Source organism: Anopheles cruzii, chromosome 2, assembly GCF_943734635.1.
Source record: "Anopheles cruzii chromosome 2, idAnoCruzAS_RS32_06, whole genome shotgun sequence".
NCBI classification, from domain to species: Eukaryota; Metazoa; Arthropoda; class Insecta; order Diptera; family Culicidae; genus Anopheles; species Anopheles cruzii.
The window spans coordinates 61199828-61218675 of record NC_069144.1 but is presented as its reverse complement, the minus strand read 5'-3'; the positions used below and the strand labels follow the sequence as shown (position 1 = coordinate 61218675).

Genomic DNA, 18848 nt, shown 5'->3' with positions numbered 1-18848 from the left:
GAGGCGGGAAAATCGGAACGGGGCCGGGTTAGGTCGAGGAAGCGCGCCGTCGGCGACAGCAATCTGCCGAGAATCTAGCGGCCTCCCACCCAGCGTCGGAGCGGGTGGCATCGTGTTATTATTATTGTTTCGCTCGGCTGTTTGCGTTCTTTTCGTGTTTCCCTCCATTTTTTGCCGTTTTGTTTGCTTAATTTTTCGGCGGAAAAGCGCCATTAACGGAGCCCGGTTGGGCTCGCGGCGGTGGACGGGCTAAAATGTATATAAAGAGGTACGGATTTTCGCCGCCACGAACAGTGTGAGTTTGACTTCGCGAGCGAAACCCTATAACAACGGGGGAAAACGCGAGTTGAGTGCGGGCCCAGCAGAAGGTGTGAGATTCAAACCCGAAAATGGATTAGCTGAGCAGCGACCTCGTGAACCGACAGTGATAAGCCATTCAACGGTGTGTGACTTCTGAAGGATATAGGACAAGTGTTTCGTTAAAATACTCAAGGAATTTAAGACCAGTGCAAGATCTGAGCGATCCATTAGCAATGCAAGTGCCGTGGGTGATCGTGACCGTTGGGCTGACCCATCTTCTGCTAGTGCGTTCCGACCAGACCGATTTCAATCACATCAACTCGGATGGATCCTTTGCTTTCGGGTAGTGCCAGTGAACTGCCAAGAAATGGGGCGAAATCTTAATGCCAGTGATTTTTATTTTGATTACGCAGCCTGAAAAATTCAGACACTCCCGGAGGACACTACCATACGGCCAGTGGTAACCCGAAGACGGTCGTCCGCGGACGCTACGGAAGCCGCCAGCCGGATACGGGACGGGTCGAGGAAACGATCTACACTGCCGGTCCCCGTGGGTAAGCATAGGATCGAGACCTCCTGTCGCCCAAGTGAAAGGTTTCCCCATGCTGAACTTGAATTTAATGTAGCGCCACTTTGGAAAAGTGAGACACTAATTTTAGCATTTATCACACCATTACGGCAGTGTAATTATTTCGGGGTCATGTGACAGGCTGAGCGTGAGAGCGATAGTTTACCGCAGCCACTACCCGTTGGATCACGATCGCCGTGTACTTGGCCTTGCGGGTCAAGATGAGTTTTTAAATGAATTTGTATTGTCTTCGGTGTCAGTTTGGGTTCTTTGGGCCTACCGAATGAGTCGTTGTGAAACCGAGGCTATGTTATGACGGATACAATCCAAATTTAATGCTCTTTTTAATCGTCTGAATGAGAGTCACAAATCTGGACGGCATTCTGTGCCGTTGTCTAGTTTCGCGGTCAAAATCAAAAGACTTGAATAGCGGATAAGCGAGGAACCCGATGAAGAAGTGACCAAGTGTTTCTGTTTGCAGGTTCCGTGCTCGGGGACCCAAGATCCATCGGAAGCAGAGCCTGTCGCAGGTTCCACGGGGACCGATCGGAACACCGGATGACCCGCAGGCCGATCCGTATGATGACCCGAGCTACGACTTTCAGTTCAAAACTCGCAACTACCAGCGCCGCGAAGGTTCCGACAGCAACGGGCGTGTCAACGGGCTGTACTCCTATATCGATGACGTCGGGGAGAAGCACTCGGTGCGGTACTCGGCCGGTAGTGGAACCGGATACGAGGTGGCAAACCCCGTACCGGATGCTCCGAACACGATTGCCTACGAAAGCCCACTGTACAAGACGCATAAACAGGTGCGTGGTAAGGTTGCGTTCGAGAGTGGCCCCAGTGGCTCCGGTCAGTACAAGTAAGTGGACGTTGGTGACGCTCTCCCTCTCGATCACTTTCGACAAACACTCGTCTCATTCACTCGCCTTGCAGGCTGCTTTCGGTGGGACCGGATCAGCGGCGTGCGGAAACGACTGGCCCGGATGGAGTGACTCGTGGTTCGTACTCCTACCTGGACGACAAGGGTGTCCAGCGAACGGTGCAGTACATTGCCGGGGCCGGCATCGGTTACAAGGTGGTTCAGAGCACCACGGGCGCCGGAACGCATCGGTTGCCGCAACCCGCTTTTGGCATCGCGCACGTCGAGCAGCAGAGTGACATCGCCGATAACAACAATCCGGCGTATCAGGGAGCGTCTTCTGGTCCTACGAGCGAACGGCCGGGAACGGGAGGTGGCTACGATCACGTGGCCCGGCCGTCGAGCTCCGGATACGATGGTCCCGGTCGACCGACGGCTCCCGATGGCTACGATCCTCCCACTGGCCCCTCTGGGCCAGCTTCGGGACCGGGAATTTCAGGCACGGGCCCGAGTGGTTCCGGTTACCCGGACACAGGTCGTCCAGGAACGGGGCTGGGGTATGATGAGGAGAACTTTGACAGCAAACGACCAACGACTCCGGCGAGTGTGCGACCTGTGACCACCGATCGACCCGATGCCGTTGAAAGTTCACGCGAAAAATACCCACCGGGCGGACCAGGGGACGATTCGGACCACGAACTCGGAGGATACGGTGATGACAGCATAATCGGACTGGTGCCACCGAAGTATGACTTCGAAAGCGCGCCGACTGGTCCCGTTTCATCGAGCGACGATCAGCCACTGCTTTCGGGTCCGTTTGATGTGGCCATCTCGAGTGGCCCTTCCGGACCGGCTCCCTACCCGAGCTTTGGAGAGTCAGCGCCGGACACGAACGCATACAACTCCAACGATTTCGCCAGCTTCCCCGAGGTATCGTACGACCAGAAGAAGCTGCAGGACGACCGCAAGAAGGATTGGCGCGACTTCGCCAAGGACTCGACCATCATCAAGAACGTGGGCGATTGGTACGTGGGTTTGGCTCCTGGGGCGTCGGTGAGGGCCCATATTCAAAACATAGATTTGTTGCCGTACGGCGGTCGGGCGCCTTCGCCCGGCGACGCCCTACGGCGAGATACGCAGGCGCAGGCCAAATCCAGACCGTCTTCGGACGGTCCGACCACCCGAAAGACGTACGAACGACGGTAGGGAGCCAAGGATTCGCGTTTTTTTAACGAGATGTGTTAGGTTAGTCTTAGATTTGTAAATAAATTATTGCAAATGTGAAGCAGCCGCCAATCGCTGGAGATTTCAATTGGTCGTTGCTTGACCTTTGAAATAACAGGGTACTCAAACCGCTTGAAAATCATGGTAAGTCGTTCAGGTTTTCTTTCAGAAAGTAGCATTTCGAAAGAATCCTATTATCACTTGTTAGACGTGTCGTATAACCGTTTCGAAGAGTCCTCGGTAAACGGAAACCGAATCGTCAGCCGAACTTCAGTTTTATCCACTTACTAACCGGACTCTACTTGCTCCCGGACGGAGCCTGGCGGAACCTTGAAGATGAAGATGAATAGAGGAAGTAAAATCAATAAACTTAATGGCTTAATGTTGATGAATGTGTTTATAATTAATTACAAAATTGTTAGCTCCGGCTCTACAGTTCTGTCTATTATTATTTTGTTTTATTTTGTGATACAAACATGCGCAGCCCTGTCTACCCTTTCATCACTACCGATCAGGGAGTGATCAATATCGATTAGTAGCTGATTCCGATTAGAAGAAGACTTCACTACAAAATCCGAATGCAATCCATCAAACGTTGCCTGCGGGAGTATTGCGTGATTATATGGCTACCAGATGCGCCTGTGGCCGCATATGGTTTCCTTTGCTGAAGTGATTACATTTTATTAGACCTAAACATACGTTCTGGACGGCCCCCGTGAAGGACCCTCGAGCAGATGATCCACAAAGATTAATCGCTAAACTTTCCCGCAAGACGGAACTCGCGTGCGGACCAATTATCCCGGTCTAATGGCGCACGATGATGATGTCGCGAATGCGAAGAATCACAGGCTCTGCCCTCGAGCTACTGCGAGTTACTACTAAGGGTGTGTGTATCTGTGTACCGCGGAACGGAACCGGCTTTAGAGAATGCAACAAATCGCTAATTACTGGAGTTTTGCCCTCGAGGAAATGCTTCGATCGGGGGAGGACGAATGATCCGGCCCATCCGCGGCAAGGGCGTTATGACTACATCGTTCCACTGTTGGTAGGGGTTCTGGAAGGGGTTTGCGACCGACCCGTTCTCGCACCCGGTGCCGTGAATCATCTGGAGTACCTGTTGCATTCGAGGCGTTTGTGTGATGTCGCGTTCCGTAGTACGGAGTTTCAAATGTATGCATCGATCGGGTTTAGGTACAGGTTATAAAAACATCAGCCGGACAAAGCGCTGGCACATAGTTTGTGCGGTACTGGCTCGATGCGAGCTGCGTGTAAGATGGCGTTCGTTTCGCGGATTTCGTTGTTAGTCGCGTTTGTGATAAGCGCTGACCATTTGGCCGATGGTTGGAATCTTCCCAACACCAACTTTCAGCAGAGTGCAGCTGGAGGATTCGATAGTGGCTCGAGCGGATTTCGCGGTGACGAGCAGCAGCGGCAGGTTCTAACACATCCGAATGGTCCAAATGCGTTGCACGGCGGCAGCCAATCAGCTGGAGGTAGTAATTGAAACGAGACGTGTTTATAGCAGGGATTGTCAAAGTTCTGTTCGATTTTTGCCGGACTACAGGAGTGGCGGGCAGTTTGGGCTTTGTGGAGGGAAGAACCGTAGGACCGGGAGGCGTCGGATCGTTTGCACCGAGTCACAATGGTTTTCAACATCAGTCTGGCTTCAATGGTGGCGCAGGTATTGGAGAAAAATTCAAAGAAATCTCGATCGATCGATCATTAACTGCGTTTTTTACAGGATCAGGTCTAAATCATGCTTACGATGGCGGTGGCGTGAATCAGGGAACAAATAGTCAAGGTCAGTACGCATCACAAGGTTTGTCGACGGATAATGCCGATAATGTATTCTAAAACAGGTTTCTCGGCCACAGGGTTCGGTGCTGGAAACGTTCAATCAAATTCGCAGCACGGGAACGGTAAAGTACTACACTGCCCGAGGCTCACCTATTGGTGCTTAAGTGGATCTTGCTTAATTTTAAGGAGAGCTGTCAAGAGGCGGACCATCTACCGCAGGCCATGGATACCACAACGGTGCTTGGGGAGCCTACGGCGGCGCGGTTCGTCCTGGCTACTTCGGAAGTCCTTTCGGCGCGGCTCCGCATCACTGGAAATACGGCCACACGTCGGGCCTGGGCGGTTACGGCGGACACGGCTACCCTTGGTCAGGTCCGGGATACGTTTATCGAGTCCCGGTGGCGCACCTTAATCCGGATGGCAGCTACACTTTTGCGTACAACACACCGCACGCATCCCGAGAGGAGACTGGCGGCAACAGTGGAGCCGTGGCCGGAACGCACAGCCTGCCAAGTGGAGAAGCAAAACTAAACGGACCGGACGTGGATTTGCGGACCAACACTGGCCAAAGTGAGGGAAGCGGTGTGGCTGGGAACCTTGATCCGGCAGATTATGGCCCCCAGTCGATATACTCTCGCGGGAGACTTCCGTTCGTTCCGAACACCAGTTTTGGCTCAGGTGAATCACAAGGCCCCGGTGGCGGCGCAGGCACTGCGTCCGGTTCGCCCGATCGCGGCTTAAGTTGGGCCAACAGAAACGGCGCAGATGTTGCTTCCATGTCGAGCGAGGGCGATTCCGATCAAAGCACACTTTCGGTTGTGGGTCTTCCGACAACACTTCCCACGGATACCACGGATCCCTTGGAAGGCTCTCGGGATCAGATAGTGAGCAGATCCACCGAGCCAAGTACCCTCAACGATGTAAACCAACCAGTGAACAGGGTCAACGATCGCACCGCAGTGAATTCTTTGAACCGTCCCGGCTGGGATTCGTACAATAATGTGGCCGGTGGTGATGGTGCCTTTGGTGCAAACAGCGGCCTTCCTGCCAATCAAGCGAGTGCGCCGTCTTTCACAACCCCTCGGAGCTCCGAGGCCTCGGTAGATCCCGTGGTCACACGACCGGTGAGTGAGCCTTCGTACAATTTCGGTCCTCAGGATCCACGTGGACCGAGTTCCCTCAACGACGGAGCTGGTTGGGGTGGAGTTCAATCTGGAGGTGGAGCTGGGGGGCTTCAACAAGGAGCTGTAAACGGTGTCGACGGTCTCCAAGATCGTAACAGCGAAGGAAACACTCAGCGCAACGTAGGGGACAATACGTACTTCCAGCAACCGGGAGTGGCTCCCTTCGGAGCAGGTAATTTCCGGCCGGCCGGTGGTAGTACACTGAATCCCGCAGGTGGTTCTTTCGGGGCGAATAATCTGGGACCGGCGGGAAATGACAGGGCGTACCAGTTTGGCTACCGTACACCGGACTCGGTCCGCGAAGAGTCTGCCGACGCCGGGGGCAACGTGCGGGGTTCGTTTGCGTACAATAACGCCGCCGGACGTCACGATCTGCAGTATGTCGCTGGAAGTGGAACCGGATTTCGTGCAACCGGTGGAAGTCTCTCGGTACCAAACGGACTGTCGGGCACCGGTGGCGGCCAGCAGTTTGGTGGGGGCGATGGACGACAGTTTGGGTTCAACGGTCAGGGTGGATTCACCGCAAATCGTCAGCCGTCAGCTTACGCAGGGCAAGCTGGTGGTCAAGCGGGAAACTTTAGAGCAACTCATCAAACTGTGACCAGAAGCCCGCAAACGGTTCCATCTAGTGTTTATCCGCAGCCAGGAAGTGGCCAACGCGTGGCTGCCAATTCCGATGACTACTCCTTCAATGGTTCCGGTGACGGCCAATCAATCGAAGGAAGTGGACTGGATACCACCGTCGGTTCCGGTGACTATGGGGGCCAATCAACGGGAAGGACTTTCCCGGCCGAAGCAAGTGGAAGCCGCACCGGGGAGCGATACTTTTAAAGAAATCCCTTTTTGAGAGCGTACAAATAAGAATAAATGTCGTTCTTTTTATTGTATCGCGTGTAACGCGAGGTGTCGGAAGCGATTGGCCTGTTTGTTACAACACTCGATTCCGAAGATCCAACACAAGACTGGACCCGGCCGGAAGGGTCAAACTAACCGTTGTGTCTTGGTTGACGAGAACCCGCGTGCCGGTACAGTGTGTGTCCTGTTTTTCGCCCGTGATCAGGTCACAATACTCACCGGCCGGCAGGCATGTCCTCACGACGAGGTCTCGTGTCACCGTCCCCGCATTGAACACTGCGAATCCGATGTTTCCTCGGCAGAAGGCAAACGTTTCGTTCGTAGCCTGAATATCCGTTAGGCCGGCTGGCAGGACGAAATTTCTATGGGCCACCAATCGACGGAACACCGGCCAACGGTGCTCACATACCCACCCATTCAGACATGATCCGTTTTCAGCGAACCCTGGCGGAAGAATCTGCTCGAGCGCATCGGCCGGTGGTCCCTGATCGTTTGCTTCGAATGCGTAGGAGCTCATCAACCGTACGGTTCCGTAATCATTGGCCAACGTGAAGGCTACAGCTTGCACATACTGGGGCAGATCCTTGTGTGTGAGGATCAGCTCGCTGGCGACACCGTGACTGCGCTGATTGCTGTGATTATCGACAAACACCAATGCCGATTCGGAAGCTAGCAAGCCGAACTTCGTGGCGTTAGCTGCGGCCAACGCCTGTAAATTGCTTGCAGGAAGCGCACTGTGGAAGATGCTTCCGACGTACAGCGAATACTTGAATTCCGTTACCGTCCCAAGATCGGTATACTGGGCGCTGCAAGTCGAGAGGAATGCTAGTTTTAAGTCTATTTGACAAACTCGTTTAGTACAACTTACGCTGTAACAGATTCGCCGCCGAGGTCAAAAACTTCCTGGTAAATGAATGGGGTCGCAAACGGGGGATAGTCGAACATGATGTTTAGCGGCTTCAGCTTTTGGTAGATGCTGGCCAAGTCGCCCGGCCACATGTGCTTGCTAGCATCCATTCGAAAGCCGGCCACTCCCAGGTCGATGAGTCGATTCATCAGGTCGGCGAACTGCTGCTGCACGTACGGTTCCGTTTGGTTTAGGTCCGGCAGTCCGCCGAGTTGGCAGTTGCGTACCTCGGAAGCATTTTGGTAACTAGCGATCAGACAATCCGGATGGAAATGTGTCCGATTGAAGGGTACGCCCGGGTAAAGGCGCCTAGAAGGGTCGCTTGGCGATCCGCCCGTACCGTAGAACGGTACACTCGTTCCATTGGCGGCCATGTGATTAGCGATAATGTCCACGTAGATTCTTACTTGAGCCCGCTGACAGCGATGTACCATTTCTGCAAACTGGCGTTCATCGCCTGAACGAGAGCGTATTTCGTAGGAGATGGGTTGATACCGTTCCCACCAGGGACGATTCGGCGCCCGGATTGCCTCGCTAACGGGCGACACCTGCACACCACCGAATCCGGCCGGGCCCAGCACTGTCTCGCATTCCAGTGCAATGTCCTCGAACTTCCATTCGAACAGATGCACGATCACGTTGTGCCCGGGATAGAAGTGAGGATTTTTGCGATCACTAGAATTGGCCGCTGCGGGCACGTCGGTGATGTTGGGTAAATTGACCAGCACATCCGCCAGCCCGCTGGCCAGAGTGTTTAGTCCCTGCGAGAGTCGCTCGGCTCGGTTGGAGGAAAGATTACGCCACAATTGAGGACTAGCGACAGTCTGAATGGTCTGCGCGAACTGTTCGATTCCGCTGTGCATGCCAGGAACCAGGTTGGTAAGTCGACTGTATCCACTGGAAGCGAGTTTTCGTAACGAGTTGGCGGTATTTTGAAGATTGGCCACTGGGGTCAGCTGGGACCCGCCGTCTAGTGCCGAAAGGGAGCCATTTACCGCGCCAAGTCTCTCGAGTTGCTGCAGCAGTGGTATCGGAGACAAAAAGGCTAGCTGTGGAATCGCCGGTAACGCGGGTGCAGCCGATAAAACTGGCCCTGCCTCGCCCGTTCCGAATGCATCGGAACCGGGAGTAAGCCCTTGGAGCAAGTTTGATGCGCTGTTCCGGAATCGATCTGCCAAGGCGGCGAAAGGATTGGTTAACGATGGACTGGCCTGAGGTGCCTGAACTCCGAAGGACGCTCTTCTCGATAAAGGGTCAACCGATGCATTCAGCAGGCCGTTTGCGAATCCAAATGCACCAGCGTTTCCGAGCGAAGGAAGCGTAAATGGCCCCAGCTGCAGGGCGTCTGATATGACCGCGTTGCTGAAAGTAGTCAAGAGAAAGAAAAGCCCCCAACAGAACGTCGCCATGGTTAAATGAGCACAGCCTCTTGGCCGCAACGATGAGGGGGCGTTTTATATAGCATTCGTTACGTGTGAATCTAAAATTACTTGCGATATGTACACAGTTTGCTGTTTAAAAATGCAAAATATTGCTTTCCGTTATTGGGCGTTCGAATGAGACGAACTTTTGCCATTTGCATTTCTTTCGCGCGTACAACATTGTTGTTCGAAGTGCAATTGGAAACCGTTTCATGACCGGATTTTTCTGGAGTTTCCGACACCATTTTCACCGTCCTAATTAGACTTTCGAACGACGCAGGGTTTCGTCGCAGGGTTAGGATTTCAGCGCGCGTAGCTTAGACGTCAACCCAGCCGCTGGGCATCGAAGGGTTTGCTGCGAAGCTGACGAACTGTCAAAACGTCGGCATCGTGTTCAGGATCAAAACAAAAGATTGTTTGGTTACCGGAGGCGCAAAAATTGCCCCGAAATGGTGCGAAAACTTAAATTTCACGAGCAAAAGCTGCTGAAAAAGGTGGACTTCTTCAACTGGAAGGAAACGAACAGTCTGCACGAGGGCAAAGTGATGCGCAAGTACAACCTGCAGAAGCGGAGCGATTACACGGCGTACAATCATCTGGCACGCCAGATCCGGGAGCTGGCTCGCAAAATAGCGGACATCGACCCGAAGCACCCGTTCCGGACGGAGATGAGCGCTCTGCTGCTGGAGAAGCTGTACGTGATAGGCGTGATACCGACAAAGTGGGACCTGGAACACGCGAACAACATCAGTGCGTCTTCGTTCTGCCGCCGACGACTTCCGCTGGTGCTGGTGCGAAACAAAATGTCCGAAAACTTGAACCACGCCACCCAAATGGTGGAACATGGGCATGTGCGGGTTGGGGTGGAAGTTGTCAAGGACCCAGCCTTCCTGGTCTCGCGCACGTTGGAGGATTTCGTGACGTGGGTCGACGGATCCGCCATCCGGAAACATTTGCTGGAGTACAACGATCTGCGAGATGATTTCGAATTGTAATAAAGACCAAACTAACTGCACGCTAAGTTTTGAACTTTTATTGGGTATTCTTATCGTAGTTATTACGTAAAATTAGTTGGGTTATTATGCTGAACTTGTTTCTATTTTCTACGCTTGGTTAGACTCAGACAAACCAAATCAACGCAAGGTTGCGTTGGAAATAATTCCGAAATACGCTCGTTGTACGCCTAAAACTGTGTCACTCGGAGAACTCCGGTGTAAACCGACGGTCAGTTTCCTCCCAAGCTGTATGTGGTCGGTGATGTAAAACGATAAATGGTCTGACAGGAATTGTGTGCAATTAAGTTGGGTTTTTCGGAGTTCACCTACATTCTGAATACGCTAGAGCTATGTTTTAGTGATACACATACGACGCATGACCAAACTGCTGCTGCTGGCCCATGCCAATGCCGGTCAAATCTAAACCTCAACCTTAATCGACTCCTTGATGGGATCGCCGTTCGCTGCATCACCACCACCGACTGCTGCTCCGTTTGTGGCACTCGCCGCACTTTTAACGCCCGTCTTGCTGTCCGCTGCGTTTCCGTCATCGTCCTTCTCGAGACCGTTCTTTTCGGTGTGTCGGAACTTATCGTACCGGTCAAGCATTGCCTCCTTCTCGTCATCCTCTTCGTCGACCTCATTCACGCCGCGCAGTAAATCGCCCAGCTCGTCGTCCACTTGCCACAGCTGGTCGTCATTTGCATCTTCTGGCAAGAGACCGGACTCGACGTTGACCAACCCAGCCGTTTCGCTAGTGGACGCCTTTACGTCCGCGTTCTTGACTTCGGCCAAGGTGACATTCGACGAGCTGTGAGATACGGTGGTGTTGGCCGCACTACCCCCCGACGCCGTTGAAGTGTCCTTGGCCGTTGTTTCTGTGACAACGGGCTTCTTTTCCGTGGCCGCACTAGCAACGGTACCGGCGGAGGATGTTGTTGCCTTCGCGCTGTCCGAGTTCACATCGGTACTCTTTTTCTCGTCATCTATGGAAACGGAATAGAAATGGAGTTTGTGTCGATCAAGGAATCAATAACACTCAGGAATGCTGCATCATACCTTTTTTGGCGCTGGCCGCTTCCTTATCGCCCTTCAGTTTCTTCTTGTGGATACGTTCCGCTTGCTCCCGGAGCTTTTTGTCGTTCCGGAAGCGAATGTAGAGCTTCAGATGCGATCGCTTCTTGCAGTGATCGCGCAGCGCTTTGTCCTGGCTTTCGATACGACGCGGGAGATAGATGTTGCACAGTTCGCAGTATTGCACTTCCACCTTTTTGACGTGCTCTTCGCCGATGATCATCTGCAGCTCATCATCGTCGTCCTCGTCGTCCTCGTCGTCGTCTTCCTCATCCGTACCGAGCAGTGTATCGATGTCACGCCTGTGTTTCTTGCTCGCCGAGCCCGAGCCGTCGTCCTTTGTTCCGGCGTCACACAGTTCGTCCACCTTACCCACCTCGTCCACCGTGGTCAGATTCTCCAGATCGACCAGCTCACCCAAGTCGAGCGGCGTTTCGTCACCGGAATCGTCCTTCGTCGTCGAAGCGTACCGCTCGACGCGAGCCTTTATCTTGAGGTGGTCGAGCGAGGCACGGTGCATTTCGTACGCCATCGGGCTCTTGAATCCGATCTTGCACACGCTACAGTACGGCATCAGAAACTTTTTCATTTCCTTGTGCCCTTCGGACTGCTGATGGGTGGCCCGTGGCTGGCGGTAGTTCAAGCGGCACAGCATACAGAATGCGGCCCGCTGCGATTTGCCGTCCTCTCCGTCCGCACCGTCTTCCGACTTCTCGTCCACGTCCTTTTGCGCGTTGCGCTGGGCGGCACGCATTTCCAGAAGCCGCTCTCGACACTTTTGTGAAAGCTGACGCATTTTCAGCTTGTGCTGCCGTCCGTAGAGATGAGCTTGATACTCCTAAAACAAGGAACCGTGAATTTACAACTGTTAGCTTGGCGCGCATATGACACATTCCGGTACCGTTCCGACATCGTTACCTTGAACGTTACACACTTCATGTTGCAGTGAGTGCAGGTCAGCTTAATGAAGGACGACGATCGATACTTTGTGGTGATCTTGGTCGATGGCCGCTTTTCACCATCATCGTCCACCACGGACTTGCGATCGTCAGAAGATTTCTCACTTCCGGTCGAGATCTTTTTCTTGACCACCGCTTTTGCGACAGCTTGCTTCTTGGAGTCGTCCTCATCGCCAGCCGCAGTTCCTAAGGGGCAAAGGAATACGACATATGAGCGCCTAAGAGTTGAGCAGATCCTTTGTCAACATGCACCGCATCTTCTTCCTTCTAAGGTTCTTCATTTCGCCGAATCCCTGTGTCTTTACCTATCGAGGAATCGGCATCTTTTTCCTCTTTTTTGATTTCCTTTTTCTTCACGTCTGGCAGCAGATCGTCATCATGATCCGGTCTAGTTTGGTCCGATTTATCTTCCTCCTCCTTTATCGATCGCGGCAACGAAGCCTTTTTCGGCTTCTTCGGAGTTGGCTCATCCTCCAGGTCCTCGTCCTCCTCGTCGTCCACAGCGTCCTCGTCTTCCACGTCGTCGTCATCCTCGTTATCGGACAGACGATCGTCATCGAGATCTTTGGCGGCCTGCAGTGCCCTCTTGATAAGCGTCCTTGACAGTGATCGTGATCAGTGGTGACAGAAAGGGCGTTAAATTTGTCGGTTTGAGAGCCATCACCACTGGCGTGTCAGACTTACTTGCGGGACACATTGTCCATTGGACGCTTCGTGCCAATGCCGCTGCTCGAGATACGGCTGCGAAGCTCCCCACGACCCCGGATCGACGGGTAGCGTCGATTGTGGAGCGAAAGGGGCGGCCTCATATCTGGCCGCCGATGGTGTAACATGCGCGTATTGAGCATACCGCGCCGCCCATCGGACCGATAGTTGGAGATTCGACCGCGCATCGTAGTGCCGCGTCGGTGCATTCCGCTAAGCGATCCGCCGCCGCCAATGAGCGGCCGACTGCCGCTCATCGGCGGGCGCATCATCGACCGGCTGCCGTTGTTGCTGCTGCTGCGCATGATCACCGAACGGGGCGGTCCCATGCTGCTCGTGTTGTTGTTGTCCCGTGACCTGTAAGAACTACCCGAATCGCCTCCCATTCCACCGTGGCTTCGGTTGCTGCTGCTGCTGCGATGATGGTGATCGAACTTGTTCCGACTGGAGCCAGTGTCGTTGCCGCCGACGCCGCCGCCGCCACCACCCGACGATGTCGAGTGATGGTCGTTGGAGCTTCCGCGCTTGTCGTACGACGAACCGGAATCGTGATAGCGGCTCGACGAAGATCCACCGCGCCCACCGGAACTGCCACTGCCATAATCTCGCCGCGAACTTCCTCCACCCTGTGTGATCATCACCGATCGATTCCGCATTATGATGCGTTTGTTTTTTTGGTTCAAGGGTAGAGAAGCATTGAGCGACAGAACAGCAGCGGAACACCCGAGACGGACGGTGACATATTATTGTGTTGGTGTGTTGGTGATGTGGGGCCGTCGTTGTGGTTCCGCGATAATCGATCGTTGCAGTTATTGGTTGAAGAGATATGCGCGTTAGAATATCGTTTTTTGTTAGGGCTGCTTTAAACATGTAAAAAAGTATGTGTTTCATTTACTATACGCTGCCGCCGCCATTTGTAGCGCAGGTAGGTTGAAAATAGGATGCTTTGGCGAAAAGTATGGTGCTACAATTGGCATTGGAACGGAACAATCGCACAAAGAATGCTTAAATCGGTGCAGTTTTCCTCCGGATCATCTCCGCATCAATTCACATTCGTCCACTTCTTTGTCGGCGTTTCCTCTCTCTCCTTTCTTCCGGCCTGTTTCATGCACCAGATTTTCCTTCCTCGTCCCAGCTATCGGACTTCGTTGTAGACGAACGGACGACAACATTCGATCGTCGTCGCGCACCTTCGACTGTTTCACCGCTTCCCAATGTCCTTCACCGATCTCACGTCGCTCCCGCTGGAAATGGCCTTCCCGAATGGAAACGACTCCCCCGTTCGCAGGGGGCACATCACTTTCATATCACAAAAAGATGGACAATTGGCCGAATGCTACTCAATCGTTGCCCTGCGCCTCTCCCAATACGATCCTCCTCCTTCAGCATTCCGTGTTCCGCACATGGCGACAATACAAAACAAAGCAACACAAACAACATCGTGCCGTGGCCCCTTTTGGCCTGCCGTATCTACGATTCACACACGGACGGACGGTGCTCTTATCTGTCGCTGGGGGGTTCGGTATTTGGTTTTTAGTCGGTTGAACTCGCTAATCCTTCGATCTTTTGGGTCCCAATTTTGGGATACAAGCATCGGCACGGCTTCCAAGGTTTAAGCGACTTGGGTTGTAATGAAAAATAATATGTCAAATGTCCGCTACTGTGTCTCTCTCTCTCTCTCTCTCTTCGCTGACGAACGCTCCACACATAACTCGATTCTGTTTGTGGCGCGATGGCGCGCTTCGGCATTCGCCCGGCATATTTTGTGCCGTTTCCGCATGCTAACGATCGGAGAACCAGAACACGAGTGAATGTGCGAACCGGAGGGTGGTAAACATAAGAAGGAAGTGTTAAGGATTCTGTCGAACCTCTCGGAGCAGCAGGTACTCTCGAGAATTCGGCCCGCTGCAGTTGACGACATTTTCTGTGCTGTGGCCCCAGAGAACCGTCCAGTCAATCGGCTCCATTGTGGGAGCTTTTTTTTGTTGCCCGCTGCGCCAGGGAAAACTCACAGTAAGTACAGTAAGAACAACAGTATCACGTGCTACCTTGCAGTGTGTGTAACATGTTCTTTTCCATCCTTCCGCTCTCGGCAACCGCAAGTGCGGACCGCATCGGGGAGGCGATCATGCGCTCACCCGTTTCGTTTTGCAATGGAAGAAAGTCGTGCGACTTTGTTACCGTTTGTTCTTTCAAATTATCACAAGTGGCGCCACCTTCCATCTCTTCTTCGCGAAAGTATCGGATATCGTTCGTTTAGGTAGAGAACGGAATAAAGAAAAAGTTGATCAATATGCATGTAAAACTCAGTGGAACAATAAATGAAATTCGGAGTGGAAATCGTATTGCTATCAGTTCAAGAGGCTTGATCGTGCAAAGTTACGTAAGCAATGTTTTCATGATGACCTGTACCGAAATTTACGAGATCGCTGTAACATTATCGGAACTCTCTTTTATCACGGGCTGGGCGTCGATATTACCTTAAAGAATAGATAATTTAAATCGCGCTTTCGGCTAGCAATTACCTGTGAGGTGTGATCGTTCCGAGGACGCTTCCTGTCCGGCGAACGACGGTCGCGGTTGTCCTGCAAAGCAGAATATCGTTATTATCAATCAACAAAAGGACAAGAGAACGACAGTCAAACAGCCCCGTGACCTTAGCCCGGATCCGCCCATTGCCTCTTACCTCGTACTTGGACGTGTTGGTTCGCTTGTAGCTGTCGTTTCGGTTATCGTGCCGCGAATACCGCGAGTCACCATCGTAACGGGATGAGTTTCGCGAGTCGTACCCACCTCCGCTACCGCCGCTACCTCCTCTGCCGCCACCGCCACCGCTGTAGCGATTGTTTCTGGAATCGTTCCGGTTGTCATAGTTGCTGTTATGGTTCGAACCATGATAGCTGCCGCTGTGGTACGAACTGCGTATGCCACCCCGGGAACTTGCTCCTCGCGAATGGTAGCCACCTCTGGTGCCCCGTGGTAGAACCATCTTGTTTACCGTTCAACTTCCGATATCCGATCTTAATTTGCGATTCAATGTTTTCCCGAATGCGGTTTACAGGTGCAATGTGGAGATTTGAAACGGAAAAAAACACTTTGACGTGTGAGACCAATGGCCGGGATGAAAAGAGTCAATTAAAAAATATACAAGCGAACATGGCGGCGGAGGACCGGTGGCCGCACCGCCATTGCTGCTCGGAGGAAAAAACGCTTTACCTGGTCTACCAACACTTTCAGCTAACAACTTTTATTCACTATCGAAAGTCCTCGAGCTTTGTCACCGTTTAAACACTAATTACCCAACTTTGGCGCTATTATTGATAGTTAAAATTGCACTTTTCACTAGCAGCAAATTTTCACGCACGCCTGGAAAATTTTCCTTTTGACAGCGTCCCTCAGCGCCACGGCGGCAAAGCGGGCGAACTAATTCAATTCGCTGTCAGATTCAAAATGATTGAAAAAAAAATTAAAATTAAGAAAAAATGCATTTTCTGATAATTTTGTGATGTTTGTGCCGCACTTATCAATCGATTTTAATAATCGCTCGTACAACCGCGTCTAAAATAGTCAATCGTTTAGTTTTGTTTGATTAACACAGAAGCCTAGATTTCCTTCAGAAACGTATCATATGCATCTAGATAAATGCGAAACGTTTCAAAAGGGCACAAATGATTTGTTTTGGTTTCTCTTTCTGCCCAAATCGCTCTTTCTCTCGGTACGAGATTTTCTCAGTTGAGTTTTCTCATTTTCCGGCATTGAGGGATTCGGTGGAAACTCTCATGACGGCGCACAGTGAGGAATTTTTACACGAAAGACGGACAAATTTGTTTTTAGGAAGAATCTGCGGACTTTTTTCAACTTTATTGTTTTCTGCCAGGAGAGCCAGACGCTTTCGCTTCGTGTGGCCTCTCCAGTATTATCTATTATAGGAAAATATAACTAAAACCCTTAAAATAGTTTTATGACTGATGATCGCTTTTTTCTCATAGTGTGCTGTTCTGCCAGAGAGAGAGAGCGCAGAGAAATAAAGAGAGAGTCAGGTTCGCAAGTCAGTTAGTGAATCAGTTGGTCAGTAACCAAATACAGAAATCAAACATGAACATTTCGACGGTAAAAAAGTTTACATTTTTCGGTTGAAGTATTCGGACGTCGATTTCGGGTTTAAAGGTGGGCAGAATTCCGTGTTGAACTGAGATTCACGGCCTCTTATTTGAGTGTTATTAAGTGCATTTGTAAAGTTGGTTTAAAGTTGGTTTCGACTTTCAATTCTCGTAATATACGCAACATGGAAGGCTGAAAATTCGTATTGGTCTTACTTACGGGTGTGTGTATTTTGTGCGGTGGTAAGTGAATTGCGTTTACCGGTAAACTCATAGAACTGACAGTAAATTCGCCGGTCCTGGCACAAGATGGCCGATAAAAAGCAGCTGTTTTTGTTCTGAAGTGCGTGGTCTGAACGCGTGTGTTGTGCATTGTAAGTTGCTAAAAGCAAAAAGTAACTGCTAGTAGGCGTGTGCAACATCCTTTCCACACACGGTGATGGAGCAATTTCGGCCGTAACGTCCGTCCGTGGTCGCTTTGAGTGGTGTGTGTTTTGTAAATTGGTCGAAGGACATTGCCTTAGGACAGGCAATAAAGGAGCAATTTCTGGTGATACCGGCACTTGATGAGAAAACCGCATGGTGCCAAAAGCGGCCTACTTTTCCATTCTTCCAGTGTGTCAGAGTCAAAGTGGAATGTGTTGGTGATAACGAGCAACAAAAGAATCTTCGCAGGCGGGATTTTGCCGCTTAATTGGGCGTCACACACACGTAGTGTATTGCACTTTTTGGAAACCGTTTTTTGGTAAAAATCAAACATGGCGGATTCTCCGCAGGTGTGAAGTGCAAAGAAGTAGTGATGGAACCGCATTGATCTTCAAAATCTATCTATTAACGTTATGAAAAAATAAATCAAAGTAGCCATCGCGTACGAGTTGCTTCTGGAGATTGTCCTGAAAGTGATTTCATCGCTCCAGATATCGTTGACAATGCACGGAAGCGCTTAGGGATTCTGCAATCTAAATCTCGATATTCTTTCATTTTAGTATGGTTTAATGTGTGTTTATTGAATGTGTTAAGTGACAAGATGCGCCGCAAGACGCTCAAGAGGGCTTTTTCAGGCGTTTGAAGAATTTCATCACTAGCCTCGTGATCGTTGGGGTGTCCTACTGCGGGGAGGCGCACTAGTGCGAGTCGGTGTCCTATTAGTGGGCGGCAGTGTATGTGCGTGTGAGTGTGGCCTTGATCGACAGGCCTTGAGTCGTGAAACTTCCGAAGCAAAGTGAAACAGAAACAAAAATGTCCAAAACAATCGAAACGCATCTCCAAAGTAACGAGGTCCGAATACCGAAGAAGGCGACCGAGTTCAACCTGCGGGGCTCGGCGGCCGCCCCTCCGTGTCAGTACTTCAAGAGCTCCTTCGCTCGCTCGCTGTCCTTTAGCCAAGGGCCAGGTGGAGGTGGTGGCCATGGCCATGGCGGAGGACCCTACGGATCCGCCGAACAGCACTTTACCCGGTCGTTGGATTTCGATGTGAACTACGATCCCCATCCGCTCGGCGGTGGTGTCGGATCGCGCCAGATGACGCCGTCTTCGGCCTCACCGGTGTACGAGGAGGATGCCGACGATTGCCATGATCAACTGTCCCTGAGCGGACTGAACGGCAGTATTGCGGCCAGTAACGGTGGCATCGTCAAGACGCTGTGGAATTACGCCAAAGGACAGGTAGGTGCCGTCCGGTTTTAACATTATATCTCGTCCTATTCTTATGAATAAATTAGGAAATTCAATTATCAGATATCCTTAAGCTGCTTTGGAGATTTGGGTCTCAACGGTGCATCTTGATAACTAATTAGAACACCAAGTTTCGGTCTGGACTAATACATTCTAATTGAGCTTGGATTTGGTCTTTTTTGGTCCACGTCGAGAGGGCATCTCCGCTGGCATGTGACCC

General features: G+C 51.7%; 5 protein-coding genes across 5 annotated transcripts in view; 3 read left to right on the top strand and 2 right to left on the bottom strand.

Annotated features, from left to right (window-relative positions):
• Positions 1-533: 533 nt before the first annotated feature.
• LOC128267187 (uncharacterized transmembrane protein DDB_G0289901) lies at positions 534-6850 on the top strand. Its single transcript, XM_053003975.1, has 10 exons — positions 534-643; positions 714-854; positions 1350-1733; positions 1808-2935; positions 3076-3101; positions 4262-4450; positions 4522-4638; positions 4699-4758; positions 4817-4876; positions 4941-6850. The coding sequence occupies exons 1-10, from the start codon at positions 534-536 to the stop codon at positions 6767-6769; spliced, it is 4044 nt and encodes a 1347-aa protein (XP_052859935.1). The 3' UTR covers positions 6770-6850.
• On the bottom strand, positions 6793-9302 carry LOC128267185 (alpha-amylase 4N-like). The gene is made up of 3 exons (XM_053003974.1): positions 9298-9302; positions 7662-9062; positions 6793-7599 (listed from the first exon to the last, which is right to left on the bottom strand). Exons 1-3 carry the CDS (start codon positions 9300-9302, stop codon positions 6867-6869), a joined length of 2139 nt encoding a protein of 712 aa, XP_052859934.1. The 3' UTR covers positions 6793-6866.
• A 213-nt stretch (positions 9303-9515) lies between these two features.
• LOC128267939 (U3 small nucleolar ribonucleoprotein protein IMP3) lies at positions 9516-10116 on the top strand. Its single transcript, XM_053004903.1, has one exon. It carries the CDS (start codon positions 9571-9573, stop codon positions 10114-10116), a length of 546 nt encoding a protein of 181 aa, XP_052860863.1. The 5' UTR covers positions 9516-9570.
• A 53-nt stretch (positions 10117-10169) lies between these two features.
• Positions 10170-15843, bottom strand: LOC128277542 (uncharacterized). Its single transcript, XM_053016015.1, has 7 exons — positions 15541-15843; positions 15380-15439; positions 12834-13480; positions 12455-12747; positions 12109-12335; positions 11176-12028; positions 10170-11102 (listed from the first exon to the last, which is right to left on the bottom strand). The coding sequence occupies exons 1-7, from the start codon at positions 15841-15843 to the stop codon at positions 10537-10539; spliced, it is 2949 nt and encodes a 982-aa protein (XP_052871975.1). The 3' UTR covers positions 10170-10536.
• A 2234-nt stretch (positions 15844-18077) lies between these two features.
• LOC128268023 (uncharacterized) overlaps positions 18078-18848 on the top strand; it is a 96155-nt gene continuing 95384 nt past the window's right edge. The window contains exon 1 of the mRNA XM_053005015.1: positions 18078-18619. Coding sequence (XP_052860975.1) covers positions 18194-18619 — 426 coding nt within the window. The 5' untranslated portion in view covers positions 18078-18193. The remainder of the gene's footprint in view (positions 18620-18848) is intronic.

Coding starts and splice junctions, on each gene's coding strand:
- LOC128267187 (XM_053003975.1), top strand. CDS start 534: ATGCAAGTGCCGTGGGTGATCGTGACCGTTGGGCTGACCCATCTTCTG. Junction 855..1,349: donor TACACTGCCGGTCCCCGTGG/GTAAGCATAGGA, acceptor TTCTGTTTGCAG/GTTCCGTGCTCGGGGACCCA. Junction 3,102..4,261: donor CAAACCGCTTGAAAATCATG/GTAAGTCGTTCA, acceptor TTTCGTTGTTAG/TCGCGTTTGTGATAAGCGCT.
- LOC128267185 (XM_053003974.1), bottom strand. Junction 7,600..7,661: donor GGCGGCGAATCTGTTACAGC/GTAAGTTGTACT, acceptor CTCGACTTGCAG/CGCCCAGTATACCGATCTTG.
- LOC128267939 (XM_053004903.1), top strand. CDS start 9,571: ATGGTGCGAAAACTTAAATTTCACGAGCAAAAGCTGCTGAAAAAGGTG.
- LOC128277542 (XM_053016015.1), bottom strand. CDS start 15,843: ATGGTTCTACCACGGGGCACCAGAGGTGGCTACCATTCGCGAGGAGCA. Junction 12,336..12,454: donor AGATGCCGATTCCTCGATAG/GTAAAGACACAG, acceptor TTTGCCCCTTAG/GAACTGCGGCTGGCGATGAG. Junction 11,103..11,175: donor AGCGGCCAGCGCCAAAAAAG/GTATGATGCAGC, acceptor CCGTTTCCATAG/ATGACGAGAAAAAGAGTACC.